The following is a 17,082-nucleotide window of genomic DNA, read 5'->3' on the forward strand; positions in this document are numbered from 1 at the left end:
ATCAGACGGGAGATGCGATGACAATGTAAAAGACTGTCATTTCGGCCACTTCTGCGCCCAGAAGTGGCTTCCCCTGGAGCGACCTGCGGGGCGGGATAGCCCCAGTTATCCCCCACCCCCGCAGGGCTCGGCGGGCGAGGGCCGGGCAGCCCAACTTGTGTAACAGCCGGGGCAGGAGCGGCTCCTCCGCCGCGCCCCCGCTGCCTCCGCCCTCGCCGCGCCCGCCCGGCCCCGCTCCGCCCGCAGCCAATGGCACTGAGCGGGGTGGCCGCGTGTGGTGGCGCCGACCCAGCGCTCGGAGCGCAGGAGGAGGCAGCGGGATCCGCTCCCCGGCTCCGGGCGCTCTCCCTGCCAGCGCCGGCCCCTCGGTCCCGCAGCTCCGCCGGTACCCGCAGCATGGACTCGGACTCCGGGGAGCTCAGCGAAGGCGAGCCGGTCTCACCCGCAGGTAAGAGGGGGCTGCACGGACGGACCGGAGCCACCCGAGCGGTGGGACCGGGGCGACCGCGCCGAGGAACGGGTCGGGGACCCCCTCACTACCTCTGATGCAGCTCCGGGGCAGCGCTGCGAGGCTGACGGGACAGAGAGAGGGGAGGGCGAACCCCGCTCCAGCGGCCCCGGGCAGCAGAGGCGAGCAGCCTCCCCTCCCCTGCCCTGCCGCCGCTCGGGCACGGACACCCCGCGGGCTGGAGGGGGGCGGCTGCCCGGGGTACGGGAGAGCTGCCCTGAGGAGCTCGCCTGTGACGCGAGAGCCGGTTAAATCGCAATGCTGGCGCAATGTGATGCTTTATATCCAGAGGGTGTAAAGTTTCTGGGGTTTTGGTCATGGCTATTCCGCTGTCGCTCCAGGACCACTGCGCCTGGAGAGACCTCCCCTCCGGGGCTGGCACGCAGGGCCCCCGGGCTTTCGAGTCCTAACTTGTCAGAAAAACATACTGTCTGGCTGCTGCAGCGCACATAGTTCTTAGATGAGACGGTAGGGGAAAAAAAAAAATCCTTCCTAGCATTTCCAAATCTCCACGTTCTTCTATCCTTCGCAAACCAGACCGTGGCTGATGTGCCGTAGCCGAAGGCCATCCAGCACACATGGTAGGTGAGAAATACAAACTTGTGTGGAACTCAGCGCACACAGAGACGGGTTCGCTCTACCAGGACAGCACAGTCCCGGTGCTGGTCCCGAGATCTGCTGTGAGCTCACGGTCACCCCCTTCCCCACGCACACCTCTGGGTGTTCGACTCCGGGGTCGGTGGCGGTGTCACCCTGCCCGCAGCAGAGGGCCTGCAGGGGTGTCACACACACGGCTGGCACACGACAGATGCTGGGCTGTCACTGAGACCAGGTGCAGAAAGGACCTGTTTGACCTTCGGCTTCCCATGGTGGAAGTCACAGGCATCTTCTCTGAAGCCATTTAACTGGGATCAGATGCAAGTAAGCACAACTGGAATGATGTCTGAAATAGCCCTAGTGATTATAATAAATCCAAATAGAAAGTTGATGTGTTATGTTACGAAATCTTCAAGAAAAATCTTTTCACCGTGACCAGACCAGTTTAGACAAGTACCTAATCTCAGCTCATAGCTCCCTGCACCCTCAAAAAGGAAAGATTTCAACACCAAACAATATTCTAACTACAGCAGGGGAAATATTTTAACTGTCCTATTAATGTAACAGTGATGAACAGCAGCAGCAAGTAATGAGGTAAATAGGTGTTATCTTGTCCATTCTCCCAGCAGAACATTTTATATCCTAATCTTAAATCCAACTCAGTTTTAAATATTCGGGGTATTTACTCTTGATATCTTGCTTTGTATTTTCTTACTTGAGATCTAGAGAATGAAATAAGACTAGCAACAGGTCACAGAGCTCCTTATATTCACAGAGCTCTGTTAGGATGAACTTATTAGCAAAGACCACCAACAGCTATACTTTTTCATCCAAATAAATATTCCAAGATGTGCATGAAGAGCAAGTTACAAACATTAGATTTATAAACAAATTAATATAACATAGCTCCTGCCAACAACTTACTTCTGTTCTGAATAGGTTTTTCTTTTAAATAAATTAAAAATAACCATGCTTCAAGATTGCCATAAGTGCTTTTCATGTCATCACTTGCTAGCTGCCAAGAGTTGATGTTCATCAGTCTCCTCTCCTCTTTTCTATTCCTTCTTTGTGCTGTCTAAGAGAAGAAAAATCTGGTATTTTGACCATACATGGCAGATGCCTATGCAGTAGAATAAAACTGGAATACAGTGAAAACTTGTTTGTTTTGTCTTAACCAGCTGCAATCCTTTTTTCTGCACTACAGAATTACTTGCTGTTTGCACACCCCCCATCCTCTTTAGAAAAATACATTTTTTCTAGATTTCACTTGGTCTTTTTTTCTGTGCTCTGCCATATGTACAGTGCAGCATCACTCTGTACGTGGGTGTTCAGTAGTCAGGCTGTCAGTCACTGCTGCAGGCACAGAAGCTGAGGGGTTGTAGTGTGGGATTCAGTCACCACCTTGTTCAGGGAGGTGCACACCCCACAGATCCCAGTGACCAGGGTGAGTCTCCCTGCGGTTCATAGGGCAAGCACAGTAACTCAGAGGAATATTTGGGATGAACTCCTAGTAACGGTTCGATTTTGGCCACTGATTTTAGAACAGCTCAGAGTTGATATCAAAAGTGACAGCAACTTGAATGTTCAGGTTATTTGCTTCATTACCAGTCGTTACACTTCCCCATTTGTAAAGCAAGGACTTCATCTTACACAGTTAAAACTCCTTTAGTCATTGCCCGCTGCTTAGATTGTCCAATTGTTCAAGCCCAGCATGATACAGTTTACTTTATCTCCAGGGCTCCATGGTGCTAATGCACCACAGATGTTTAAAACATCACCCGTTTAAGGGTTTGCATTACTCCTGCAATACTTATTCAGCCTTTTGCCATGTCCCAATGGAACGGCACTCCTGCCATTCCTGAGACTCACACGGGTGTTCATGGGGCAGGAGGCTACCTAGCACACCCCCACCTTCTGCCACACACGTTTGGCTTCCAAGAACCAGTTGAAATCTTGCTCCAAGATCCCAGCAGCCTCATTTCCTTTAATAGCCCACTTAAAACTGAGTCTCCAAGGAGGCAGAAGTATTTTTTCTGTGTTTATTCTGAACGTGTCACAATAGCATCTTCGTATTTCTTTGTTACAAACAAAAATCTCCTTATATGTGAGCAGTACAAGATGTTAGCTGTACTTTAAAGCAAACAAACAGTAAAAAGCACCACACCTCTAAGAACATTCAGCTCCACAGCCTTGGCTCCCACAAGTCTCCCACACCCATCTATTACTGCTTTGCATCTGAGTTGTCTATAGGGTCAAAAAGTTTTGATTTTCAAAACGGTTACTCATGAGACAGACTCCTATTAAGAGCATTAAAGAGGTCTTCACAATTTTGAGAAATTTACATATTGTAATCCAAAAGAAAAAAGTTACATGCCTATTAGCTCTACCTTCAGTGAACCTTCTTGAGTTTCACTGTAGAGGCGACTAGTCACATTCCTTTTCTTATCCTGAAGAAGAGCTTTTGAGAACTGAACAGGTAATCTTAAAATAGAACACTGTTCCATTTTTTAATGTCCACCTATTGAGAGGTTGGTTTTTTAAAAAACCTATTCAACAGAGCAATGGTCTCCTTTTCCTCAGCTTCCTCATAGGCGTCCTGCCACATGAAAGAATGATCCTCCATGTCATCTTTCAGAGTAACATTTCACAAAAATCCGGGTCATCACCAAGAGCAATGATTTTGCTGTGGATTTGGAGATTCTGCATGTAAGAGAAAAAAGGTGGCAGACCTTCATTTGATGTGTCCTGTCCTAGGTTCCCTGACTGGAATAGGCAGGGATTTGGCCATATAGCTTTTGTGCAATATTGATTTAAGCCTTTCTACTAAGTCACAATACAGACTTCTGGTTTTATTTTCACAGAACTATTGTGCTTCACTATTAACATAAGATAACTAGAGGCTCAATTGCCTGTAAGATCTTTGAAACAAGACAGATTATCTTTGTGATGTTTAATATAATGTGGAGAGCAAATTGTCACTTGTCCCTTCTCTGGGTTTCCTCTCACGGAAGAAGTCAAAAGACATTTGGCCTAGGAAAGAGAGCAGCTTGTCCTCCAAGTTGAGCTCTAAACTGGTGACAGGATTTTATATTTTTTGTTTTAAGCATTAGCACTGTGGAGCCTACAACTTTGTGTAATGCCATGGATAACAGAATGAAGACAGCCTTATCACCAGGCTTCCAGCCATAAAGGCAGTGGGAATCTGAATATGACTTCAGCATGTCTTCAGTAGGGCTAAGATCTTAATGCATTTAAATTTATTTGGTAAATTATCTGAATTCTCCCCCAAAAAATAAATATATACTACTAAAAAACCCAGCAGATTTAAACATTATTTGCTGTTGTAAAACAGCCCCATCAGACAGGAATAATTTTTCTGGAGCTGTAACATTATTTGATTTGCAGTGCTTAGTAAATATTTTTTCCTGCAAGTTATTTATCGTGCTATGTGAATGGCCAGTAGTTTTGTGATGTTAATTTTTTAAGCCTGTTACATATTTTAATTAATGTTTTACAGAGTTAAATGCCATGCAAAAGCTAACATATATATTCTTGCAAATACAAAAGGTTTTAGAAAGTGTACTGAAGGCATTTAGCACTTAATTATTTGAGGTATCGGTAACATGCTTGCGTGATACAGAGTTCAAGCAGGCATTGTATAACTTTTTGCAGTATCCTACCAGTCATTTGAACCATGGTTATCATGGCAAAAGGTACACTTTGCCCCAAAGAATATTTGTGTGAACAACGAGGGGCTTGATTTATCAAAGCCTGGTTTTGAGTCTACATAGAAATTTCCAAGTCAGATATGCAATAATATTAACTGGACTTCAGACAAGCCAGCAGAAGTGGTAGATAACATGTTCTAGATATGAAAGCTGGAAAAAAATTTTAAAAGTAAAAAAATTTTTTATGAAGTTATTTCTAACACCTGTCTAATGAAGAGCTCTCCCTTCCCTTTCTGCTGGAAAATAAAGGAAAAACAAAGCTAAGTGACAAAAAGATGGACAAAAACATTAACTAGCATGCCATGGGAACCTGTGCACCAAACTCTTACAGGGCTTTTTGGATCACACTGCAGACTGAGGCAAGCACATGTCCAAGGTTCTCTGCCAAGAGAGAGTGGGCAGGAGACACTTTGGGATGAGCAGGCAGCAATTGCCTGTAAGAGCAGCAGCTGGGGCAAGCACGTGAGCCAAGAGCCTGGTTGGGTGATTTATTTTTTTTTTTAAATCTTTACTGTTCCCTCCAGGAAACACCTGGGCTGCTGATTTGCATACAGACCCCTCATTAGCACAGTGTCTGCCAGTTGGGGAGCTTTGTCCAGCAGAAAAAAAGAAAAAGCAAAGCTTGCTTTGAAAGGGAAAAAGAATCTTATCATGCTGTGATGATAGTAAAGACCATAAATAATCATGCTTTGGTCAAGTTGACTGGGCACCTTGGACAAAAAAAAATAAAAATTTAGTTCAATAGGTTAATTTGTTCAGACTTCTGTTTTTAAAATCAAGTGGAAATACAAGCTTGATGAAGCTCTGGGTTGAAGCCCAAGCTCACCTGTACAACATCATCCTCTGTGGATGAGACTGCTAAGCAGTAATAGCTGACAGTGCATGAGGCAACACTCTTTTCAGTAGCTTTAATAGATTCTTCCTGCTTTTGAGAGGATGGCCTGTGAAAACATGTGGCCTCAGAAGGACTTGTCATCATGGGTGAAACAGAATCTCACTCCCAGGTAGGGATAGCAGGCACATGAAGGATGTTACATTAGGTTGTTTTAGTGCACAAATATTTTATATTCTTGTTCAGAACTACTCACTTTCAGGACAGAGTATACCAGTGCCCTCCAGACCAGACACACAAAGAGCATGCAGAAGCCAGCCATGGCCTGTTTCTCAGGCAGGGAGGTTGATTTTACACTTAAGGCAATGATGATTTTAAGGGGCTCTCCATAGCCCCAAACCCAGCTATTCCCCCACCTGAAGTTTTGATCTGCTAGCAGTCAGTGAACAGAAAGCCTCTACTTTTTCTAATAGGGGGATGTGGACAAGCCTTGATGTGGGAATTTATGATGGCAGATGAAGTTCATAAATAGGAATATGAAGCAATATCCTGCCACACAGCAATTACTGACCATTCCTGCCTGCCTTGCCAAAGATGAGAGCAAGTTCTATTTAATGTGATATTTTGGCAGTGGTTGAATGACCTGTACAAGGCAATGAGTGCATCTCCTCAAAAACCTCACACTTCTCCTTTGAAGAAATAAATCTTTTAGCCTTTCATCTCATCTACAGCACAGACTAAAGAGTCATAGTTGGAAGGGTAAGTCACCTTATTTTGCTTGTAATAGAAGAACAAAGTTATAAATCTCCAGTAAGAACAACAGCCAGAGAGATGAGAAGGTTTTCCTGGAGACCTGGCCTGTTTGAGAAGCCTTTGGTTATTTGCATTCAACCCACTACATCAGTCTTAGGGTAAAAGGCCCTCCCAGGTCCCAGGAAAGTAGGAGAATCCTGTAACTTTCTAGGAGACCTCACTCTCTTATCTGGTAAACTAAGCAGGACCTGGCTGGGAGCCCAAGCAGTGGTACACAATCCTCTAAACTGTTTATCTATTAATATACTTACTTCCTGGCACTGTTTCAGCCCATGCCAGATAGCCTCCCACAAAATGTCCTGGCATGAGAAAGAGGATAACAGTGGCCAGTATGAATTAAACAACATTTGGAGTGTGGGAAAGAATGCAGGCTATATCCAGATGGCAGCAGGATGCATGGACAACAGGTTCTGTGCCAGTTTATTTACAGACCCCGTGGTCCGAGCAGGGTGCAGAGATTCTTCACTGTTCCTGTGGCTTCTGGTGTCTTCTCAAGGCTGTTCAGACTGTTGGATTGCTTGGGGACCCCACTCAGGGCAGCTGCCTCGGGCCCAGACACGGGTTTGGAGCTTTGCCCAATTAAAAGTGTGTTATTTATGGTTTGTCTGCAGAAAACTCTCTGCCGGATAGATTCTGGGAGGTCAGTGTATAGGCTGACAGGTGTAGCTGAAGGAGACTCATGGGAAGCTGAGACTAACTTGTTGCAGTAACTATGACTGCCCAAACCTCAAACATCACCAGAAGCCAAGCTGAGCTCAAACACTAGTGGTAGCCAGTGATTTTTCTGCTCTTTAAAGCAGACATGTTTAATGAAAAAGGCTGAGAACAACAAGCAAGAGTCACTTTGCTGCCCTTTCCAGTGGTCACTAATCCCTCCTTGGTACAGATGCTAGTTTATGTCAAGTTTTATCAGTTGGTTCTGTTCAGCCTCCCTACAGAGGAACAAACTGACCCTCTGTACAGATGTAGATTTTGGCTAACATCTGTTGATATAACAACATAAAATAGAGCAAGAAGATTATGCCATCTATGATATGAAACAAACCATGCAAAGACACTCTTTGATCTTCTTACTAGTGCTAGTTTACTAGGAAAAGTAATCTTCTGAAACACTAGTAGTAAAAATTAGCAGAATACCTCATTACCAACAATGAGCATCTAATTTTTGGCACTAACTTTGTTTATCCAAGTAGCTCATGTTGCAGGAAAAACTAAATTTTCTCTCCTTCTATTTGGAGAAATGTATTAACACTATTATTGTGTTAGTGTTTCCTTTCCAAATAGTTTTCCATTTACTTTTAGAGCACATAGTTTACACGGTCAGATCACTGACAGAAGCAGATCAAACAAATGTAAGTTTCTTGCACTTTTCAAAGTAGGGGATATTTAAATTTTTTTTAAATGAAGATAACCATCTTTCAGATTATTTTTCCAACAAAAGCTCTGTACCATATAGTGTTATGCCAGGTGAACATCTGTAGTTTTTGTTTCCTTGAAGTTAATTTTAACTTTGTGTATTTGTGCATCATTTCCCTCTAACTCCCAGAAGTGAGATGGAAGTAGGCTAAAGGTATCAAGACCGACCTTCATGTTCACTTCAAAGCAAGTTATAGTTGGTGCCTCACTATTTTTATATATTATTTCATTAATCATCTCCACTGTTAGGAGATGTTTAATAGTAGGTACAAAAGTAATCAGCACAGTCATTATGATGCTCAGCTACTGGATTTCTTAGAAAATTATAAAGAATTTGTGAGGAAAAATACTGACTTAAATTGCAGGTTTATGAATGGGATAAAAAGTTCAAGCCTAAGTATATGTAAAGATCGTTTCCACAAACTCTTAGAGTGCCACTGTGCCCCTTCTTACCAATTTGGCCTAACTGGTGCCGTTTAAATATACCAGGGTATATTTACCAGGAAGTTTCTGTTCAGTGATTAAACCTCATCTGTACCAGAAACTAGCCTCTATTGTATAAAACTAGCCTGACCTCAGCTGAGGTTTCTGTGGCTTGTCTCTTACCTGTATTTGTTTTTAAGAGTCTATTTATTTCCATGCCGGTTCTTAAAGGTCAGTATCAGATTATCCTGCATAAGAAGGAATGACATAACACTTTGCATCCTCAGGGCAGATATAGCTGAGAGTTTACTCTTGCCTGCACTCCTGTCCACCTCTTCCTCACCTGCCAAAAGAACCCCAAACTCTCAGCCAAACACAAAAGCAACAATGAGAGAAGAAAACCAAAAAAAAAACCCCAGACCGTATATTCATCCAAAACAGTCACCACTGGCACTTCTCCACAAAGCACTTCCCCTTACAGAAATCATACAGAATTGATGGAAAGCCAAGAACAAATTGTCTTAAGGACAGATGAATACCAATGTTCTCCATAGTTCCATGATTTAACTTTATAGTTTGGATTAAATCAGATGCCTGAGGGCTTAGAGCACTCCCAATACTTAGTGGTTAATCAGCTGGCATCTCTTTATCCTTCAGACCAGGATATCTCCTCTAGTTTTGAGGCCAATTTCCAAACTGTGAGCTAGGGTTCTTTTTAACTAGTTGGCATCATTCGCTTAAGCACAACTTTCTCTTGAGCTTTTTGATTTTACTCAGTGCTAGGTGTTTAGAAGCCTAGTTATAAAAAGCCAGAAAACAACCACTTTCAAGGCTACGTTGCCACGTGCAACAGCTTGTGCCGTAAAAGTGAATGTTTTCACTACATCAGGAGCAATGAGTGGCTCTGCACCCTGGGAGGACATGTGGAAATGCCTCGTGCTTTGAGAAGAGCTCTGGCACAGGACGTGTGCTGTGGCATGCAGAAGGCAGGGATGGGTCTGAAGTCTCATTGCACCCTCCCATTCACTACCCCTGCTACCAACGAGGCTACATCCCTTGCGGGAAGGCAGATATCAAGATTTGGGCTATATTCTCCATCTTCTAACCTCTACAGTGTTTTTCAGTTCTTTCTCTTTCCACCCACCCTCACCTTTCATACCAACAATTTTGTGTTTCTTCTCCAGATACCCACATTTTTCTAACGTACAACTGATCTCTCATTCCCCCGTGCCTCAGCCAATATGCTGTTCTTCTCCAAGCCTCAACTCTTCCAGTGTTGATCTGATTCTTCTTCCTTAATTCATTTCTGCTCAAGTACTCTTGAGTTTATGATTTCTGCCACTATGGAAGGGCGTAAATGCTGTCAGGTTATATTTCAAAAAAGGGAGGACTGATGGGAGTAAGATATTGTCTTGTCTTTCTGATTAAAGGCACTAGAAACAGCTTTGCCTTGCCAGAGGAAGTAACCTGCCTCCTCTGGCAAACAATACAGACAGTGGGCTTGCAAGTGAAATCAGTGTCATCTTGATTAGTACAGCATGCTGAGAACAGGAAAGTTAATTTGATTTTGAATTACTGAAACATGTAGAAGCAATATTTGCCAGAAAGTGAGAACACAATAGCATCTCCACAGATAACAAGAGCTTCCCTGTTATTTCCAGAGTATATTCCTGAACAAATAATTACTTGAAAAAAACAGTATATCTTCACCCCTGTAAGATCAAATCATTGGGCTTGAATAGCGGGTCCAGGGGAGAACTGTATTTCTCACCAGAGCTGCCTGTGACTGTCACTGATCAAACGAGGTCAGAGGAGGACACTGTTTTCTAGTGACACAGCTTAATTACAAGCAGCAAAGGAAGACAGAGCTCAGCCATTCTGCAGAGTACTGTGATGAACCATGGCATGCAGATCCCCCCCCACCTGAGCATACAAATAGGTATTTCTTAAAAAGTAGCAATATCTTTTCATTAAAAAAAAAAATTAGAAAAGAGCACACAGAAGTTGCCTCTAGAAAGTTATCAGAAGCTTTAAAGAGCTGTGACGAGGCAGTGAAGGCAAGAGATGCTTCTGGAAAGTAAACTCTTCTCACCTGGGACAAGAATGACTCTTGCAATGTTCTTCAGCCCATGAGGCAAGGATAAGAGCACAGAAATACACCCAGGGAGGCTTTAGGAAAAGGGCTGAAGCACAAGAATTGCCAAGAATGGGCAGGCTCACCAGAACACCAATAAGGCACCTGCATTCAGCTTTCCACTCTGCTACTGAGCTGAATCAAACTCAAATTGGAGCTGAGCCTACCCTGTGGAGGGCCAGGAGCCACCCTGACACCAAAGTTTTGTCTTCCGTCACCAGGGTGGCTCCCCATTTTCCACCACAGCAGCTCTCTCTGGATCACTAACTCTGTCAGACCCATCTCATTTGTCCTCAGTCAGCAGCAACATCTTCTGTGTGATCATCCAGAACACAGGAGGGGGACACAGTCCTGCCCAGCAGACAGGGGGAGCACAGCTCTGCCCTGGTGCAGCCCTGCCCCATGTGCATGGTGTGGTGCAGCAGGACACACCCTCACATTACTTGATTCTGCAGTCAAAATATCTGTGCAGCTTTCAAATTCCCAAGAGCTGTGTCAACACTTGCCCATCCACGTACAGAAGATGAGTAACAGTTGCTCTTGAGCTGTTTAGAGCTCTGTGTATTTACCTTTCAGAACTTAAGCAAAATACTGCCTTAGCAACAGTGGAGTAGTATTAAGAAAGAGATAAGTGGCGTGTAGGAAGAGAATTTAGGGGGATGGTGGGGGGAGAGATTATTCAATGTTTTCCGTCTTTTCATATAACAGAATTTAATTTCCTTGAAGCTACTGCAGTCAATGACAAGCAGTTAGAAGTGAGCACGTGAAATACCTCTGTTTGAGCACTGAAATAAAGCATGACTAGACATAGCAAATAACAAACCCATGCAGGCAACCACAGACTGCAAGAGGTGCTTTTATTATGTGCACTTGTTACTGAGAAGCTTTTTGTATTTGTAGAGTTCCCATTTCCTCATAGCCACATTTGATGGAATTCAGATAGCACATGTGCCATTATGTTAAACAACTGATTTTGGAATACTTCACTTCTTTCGTCTCTTTTACTGGCATTAAAGCAGTAGTCACACTTCTTAATAGGGATTATAATTTAGGGACAGCAGATGCCCATGCTTAGGCACTTCATCAATGACTAAAATGCAAACTGTCTGCTCTACAGATCCTATTTTATTACACAGATTGAAAACAAATCTTTAAATATGCACTTAGCTTGCTTTTAAAGCAGTGTGGCTTCTTTACCATGATAAAATGATAAAAATACATATGACATCATAAAGCTCACAATAATTTTGTTGCTGAAGAAGTTTTACAGCTATCTGCTTGAATTCATTTGGTTTGAAACTTGCCATGGTCTAGCATTTTTTTGAGTTGAAAACATTTTTTATACAAACATCACATGATTGAATATAACTCAGGTTTTTTTATACATATGTAAAGTGGACAAAAATAATTTTCCCTAAGTAAGGAAATGCTATATATAGAAGAAAAGCTGAAGACTTTCAAGTCACAGACTTCAGTAGGTTTTTTGACATCATCCCTAGGGAGGCAGAAATACAAACAATAAAAAAAGCAGTTTCCTTCATGAGAACACACAGAACATCAGAAACCATAGGTAAAGAGAGCAGTGCTATGCAGAATGGAAGTCATTAGTCTGTTGGCTCACGATTTTCACTCTAGTAGTGGCCATTCCCTGTTATCATGAATGAGAAGTGCACACATATCAGTAGCTAACACTTTAAAGCTAAGTTTTAAATATTTTTAACAAATGTCACAACCTCAATAAGTCAGAGAAAGTGTAGACAATGCAACTCTTGAGAGGTACAGTGTGGAATAACAACCCTGGGGAAGGAAAGAATGCTACAGGGCATTCTTGTACCATCAGAATTGCAGGCTGACTGGGGATAAATCAACCTCTGCCCCTCCAGCTGCCCCTGGTTGCACCATGGCTGGGAAGATGCTTTCCTACAGAGATCTGAACACAAAGCTGCTGCTGCTAAGGGGGAAAAAACCCTGCATCTTGACTTTCATCAGCTTTTTCTTAGACCTTGAGAATAGCAGATCTGGATTGTGCTAGGAGTTGGAGTAGATTTTCTTATTTGGGTTTTTTTCCTGGTTTATTGGGTATTTTTGGGTTGGTTTTTGGGATAAGCAAACAGACAAAATTTGTATTCAAAGTTACTTTCACTTGGGCTCATATATAGACACAGCTTTCACAATGATAAGGGGGAAACAGAAGCTAGGTTGTTCAAACCAATTTACAGAGAAATAGCAGATAAAAATTAATCTCAGGACAGTACTACCTGGGCCAGGGAAAGCAGGGTGACTGATTCTGCAATAGCACAGTCACTCAGGTAGAACAGACATCACAGAGGAAATGTTAGGTGGCTACAATTAGAGGGCTTAGGGAAGAGACTAGGATATGCCCAGATATGTTAGATTTCAGCAGATGGAATGTTGATTGGGGTTTATGTAATTCAGAGCTGTTCTGACAGAGCACTCGGGGAGAAACATGTGCAAAGTAACAGAGAAGGGCAGTATTTAAGAAGCTTTGCCACATTTTCACACGCTCGTTTGGAAAAAGATGAAAAGAAAATATCCAAGTAAGTTTTTTCATCATAAAAAAAAAAACCACAAAACCCCACAAACAAATAAAAACCAACAGTGGCAAGATTCCTTTCTTCCTGTAACATCCTGGTAGGTAATATTATATTCATACTAAACCTGGATTTCCATATCGACAGTTTTTTCATCAGTTTAGTGTATTGCGAAAAGTATCTGTCATTTGTATATCGTGAAAGTGACAAAGTTTATTTTAAGATTTCCATTAAGTAACACCTTCCTGAATTTCAAAGCAAACAGGACTGGAAATTTAAGGACATTGCAAAGATATCAGGCTAATTTCTTTGTGCAACCTCCCATATGATGACCTTTCAAAATCTGGTGGATGAAGTACTGGGCTGACAGCAGGGTCTTAATCACAGCCTTAAGCGAGTTTTTCAGTTGCATCTATTTCTCCTCCCATTCCTGGTCGTCTTTGTCTGTTTGCCTTTACTATTTTTAGGTCAGAAGTGTCTTTTGTTACATCTGTGCAGTAAGAACCCCAAGATGTTTTATTAAAAGCAGCTAAATACTAATATCAAGGCAGAGCATGGCCACTGAAGATATTTTTATAGGTATATTATGAGTGGGCTTCCACACCCAGGGGAAAAAAAATGCACCTCTGTAGTTAATGCATAATCCTAAATATGAAAGATATATATGTGCATTCAATAAGATCTTTCAGAAGTCTGTATTTTATGAAAAAGACTGCAGTTTGAGCACTAATTTATCTTAAACACACACAACTTTTTGTCATATTAAACAGATGACTGCAATTATTTTTTTCAATAAGCAGTGCTACTGCATATCATAAGGCAACAAAGCAATGTTACAAACAAGACTAGAAAACATATTTTTAGCAATTCAGATAAAGAGAACATACTTATGTTTTCTTCTCCATTTTCCATTTGCTTCTTATTCCAACTGTTTAGCTTTCTGGCAGTGAAAATATGTTTGGAACAAAAATAGACCCCACAGTTTGAAATTATCATGTGTAGCTTTGTTTTGCTTTTCCCTTCAATGTATTCTTACTGAAATGAGGAAAGCCTTTCACCCAAGGAGAATTTACCAGAAAAAAACTTTGGCAGAATTAACCTGTTTATGACTGTTGGCATATTTTTCAATAGAATTCTTTCAAAATACAGTGGTGGGATCAAGCACAGAAAGATACCTGATCAAGTGATAGGACTCAGACTTTCTTGCATGACCATCACACACGTATCATGGTGAAAGGCAGCATGCCTAAGAATCCTACTGTAATTCACAGAGTGAAAATTATTCCTCACAGCACATAGAGTCACTTTGCCTTATACCCCGAGTTTCAGTTCTTGCACGTAAAACAGTTTGTGTGGACTTTACATATATAACCCACCTACACCTTAATCTTTTCAAGAGGTTGCTCGCTGCCAAGATAGCTTGTGTGCAGGCCAAGGAATATGGACACTTTCCAATCCTGTCTGTAAAGACTTCTCTGCAGGAAGCTGGCTTTCTAGGGTGTGAATTTGTGCTTTAAAACCATCTGCCCTATGTTGCTTTGTCTCAGTGGAAGAAATAATAAGTCCTGTTCAAAGGTGACAAGGACTGGTAACCTGTCACTAACCCTCAAATTCTAAAAAGCCAGATGAAATGTGGCCTGACATATAACAAACTCCAAAATCAAGTCCATCCAAGGCATAGTTTTTCATTAAGAAAGCTCTGACAGTCTTCTTGTCTGTGGAAACACAGGTTGAATATTTACTAAACAGCTGTAGTGGATGTTGTTGTCATTCTCTCACTTGTCAAGATCAGTATATTTAATCTAGAAAATAGATCACAGCAGAACGATGTTTTCTGCACACACACATCCTGGAAGAATGCTAAAGTCTGTTACTGCACAGAGGGATCGATGTCTGCTGCAGACAGAACAAGAAGTGCTCAGCATATTTGCAGCCAAGGAGATTTAGCCTGACATTAGGAAAATCTTTCTGTCAGAGTTACAAGCACTGTATTAAACTACAAAAGAATGTCTGTCTTTAGAAATAGATCAGACGAGCATCTCTTCTAACCTGCTAGTCTTCTCTCAGAGAAAGGAATGGATTAGATGTTGATATAAAGTTTGTTCCTTCAACTCCAGGTTTCTATGACACTGAAACAATACATAGCAATTTGAAGTTTAGCTCAGTGATGTAAAAAAAAAAAAAGGCAACAACCAAAAACCACCCAACTTTCTACACCAAACCTGACTTCACTTTCCACATGGACAGAATAACCTTTGCCAAAACTCTGTCCTCAACTCCATCTCATTGTGAATACCAACAGTCTTTTAGACAGAGCCTCCAATCTTTCTGGAGAGTGCCATTACTTCAATTAATACCTGTGTAAGTAGCCCCCCTCCCATTCTAACATTGGCCAAACACCCCTTGCCAGCTGCAGCTTTAGAGCTTCTGAGCCTTGTTCATTCATCAGTTACCTAATCACCAAGTTACAGGTCATTTTTAACACAAACATTGCTTTCCAAAGTGTAAATGCAGACAGTTCAGTTGCAGGGGCTCGTAAAGACACAGCTGAAAAAAATGAAAGGAAACCACTTGAATATCCTTATCCCTCCTCTCTGCAGCAAGATGAAAACCACAGACCATGTTAAACCACACGATCAGGGCACAGCACCTGTGTGTGCTTCGTGCCGTCAGATCACTTTCACAATCCATTCTCATCTCCCTGGATTCAATTCAGACGGATTCCTCCCAGCATCACCTCGGGTGTTACTGATCCTTAATTGCTACAGCAGTTGCTGCTCTGCAGACTGTGCACTGCCCTACCTCTCCGGGAGATAACGTTCCTCCAGGTGCAGTCACCTTCTGTGCCAGCTGGCTTTAAAGCAGAAAAAGAGCCAGTCCAAATCATCAGCTAACTATACTTGGAGGTCTGTCGATAACATTTGTATTTACACATCATATAGCCACTAGCCGTTATTGACACCTAATGGCAAACTTCCTCCTCTTAAATTATACTGACTTACAACTATCTCCCGGAGATGGCTGTAGACACAACTTGCCTAATACCCACTAGGAGCACTTTGTGGGTGTAAATTACACTTGGAAAAAAGGAATGTGGATTTCAATTTAAAGTACACCCTCTACTCCTAGCCTACAGACTGATTACACATTGTTTTACAGCTCAACAGTGCAGTGAAGCCAGGAGATGAATTAATACCAAGTGCAGTTACTAAGGACCAGATTCACTTTCTGTCAAACCAGACAATGTAATTTTATACATTAAACATCTGGACTTTTGATTTTAATCTTGTTATAACAAAGCCATTTATAGCAGAGATATAAAAGTCTTACTAAAATAGAACTGTTCCTGAAGTGACATAAGATAGACTAAACAAACCATTTGTCTTAGGAATCTGATTTTTAAACAGAAAAAAAAAAGAATGTTAGAACCTATATATTATAGTTAGCTTCACTCCTTTTTTCATAGTGTTATAACTTTTCCCTGGAAAAATCTAAGCTGTCTGAAGGAGAGGGGAAAAAAAGTTTTCTAAAGTTTTATTGTCTACAGAGGAGACAAGGGAAAAGTAATTTTTCCTCTCCGGGAGTGTGCTACAAAGTCACTCTGGGCTGTGCAAGGAAAGCACATTAGAGCAAAATTATTGAAGTACAATGCATGAACAAAACTACCAGACAAAGTAACTAGCATAATGTTTAGCTGTGCTGCTGCCAGAAATAAACTAATCAGGGCTTGATGATATTCATTTGAATATTAAAGGAGTTACACATTCATTGCTCTGTTTGACAAAAATAAAATACCTCAACAAAAGCAGCTAAAATATAATGGAATGGTATTCCCAAGGACCATGTGAACTTGCACTGCAAGAAAACACCATTTCTGCGAACGCCTCTTGAGCATGGAGCACATACTTATAGTAGTTAACCCAACACTTTCCTCTCTTTCTTTCAGACTACTAAAGAATATCTCTGCTTTAAAAAAAGAACCAACAAACCAATCAGAAAGCAAAAGAAACCCAAAACAAAACACAAAAAAACAAACAAACCCAGAAAATCACGCAACCTAAACAAGCAAAAATCCAAAC

The 17,082-nt window shown here is 41.9% G+C and overlaps 1 protein-coding gene across 1 annotated transcript in view; it reads left to right on the forward strand.

Annotated features, from left to right (window-relative positions):
• The first annotated feature begins 220 nt into the window (after positions 1-220).
• TNFAIP8L3 (TNF alpha induced protein 8 like 3) overlaps positions 221-17,082 on the forward strand; it is a 46,001-nt gene continuing 29,139 nt past the window's right edge. The window contains exon 1 of the mRNA XM_027644313.1: positions 221-448. Within this exon, the coding sequence (XP_027500114.1) occupies positions 250-448 (199 nt within the window). The 5' untranslated portion in view covers positions 221-249. The remainder of the gene's footprint in view (positions 449-17,082) is intronic.

This window comes from Corapipo altera, unplaced genomic scaffold (genome assembly GCF_003945725.1).
Source record: "Corapipo altera isolate COAL_440 unplaced genomic scaffold, ASM394572v1 50, whole genome shotgun sequence".
Classification (NCBI taxonomy): domain Eukaryota; kingdom Metazoa; phylum Chordata; class Aves; order Passeriformes; family Pipridae; genus Corapipo; species Corapipo altera.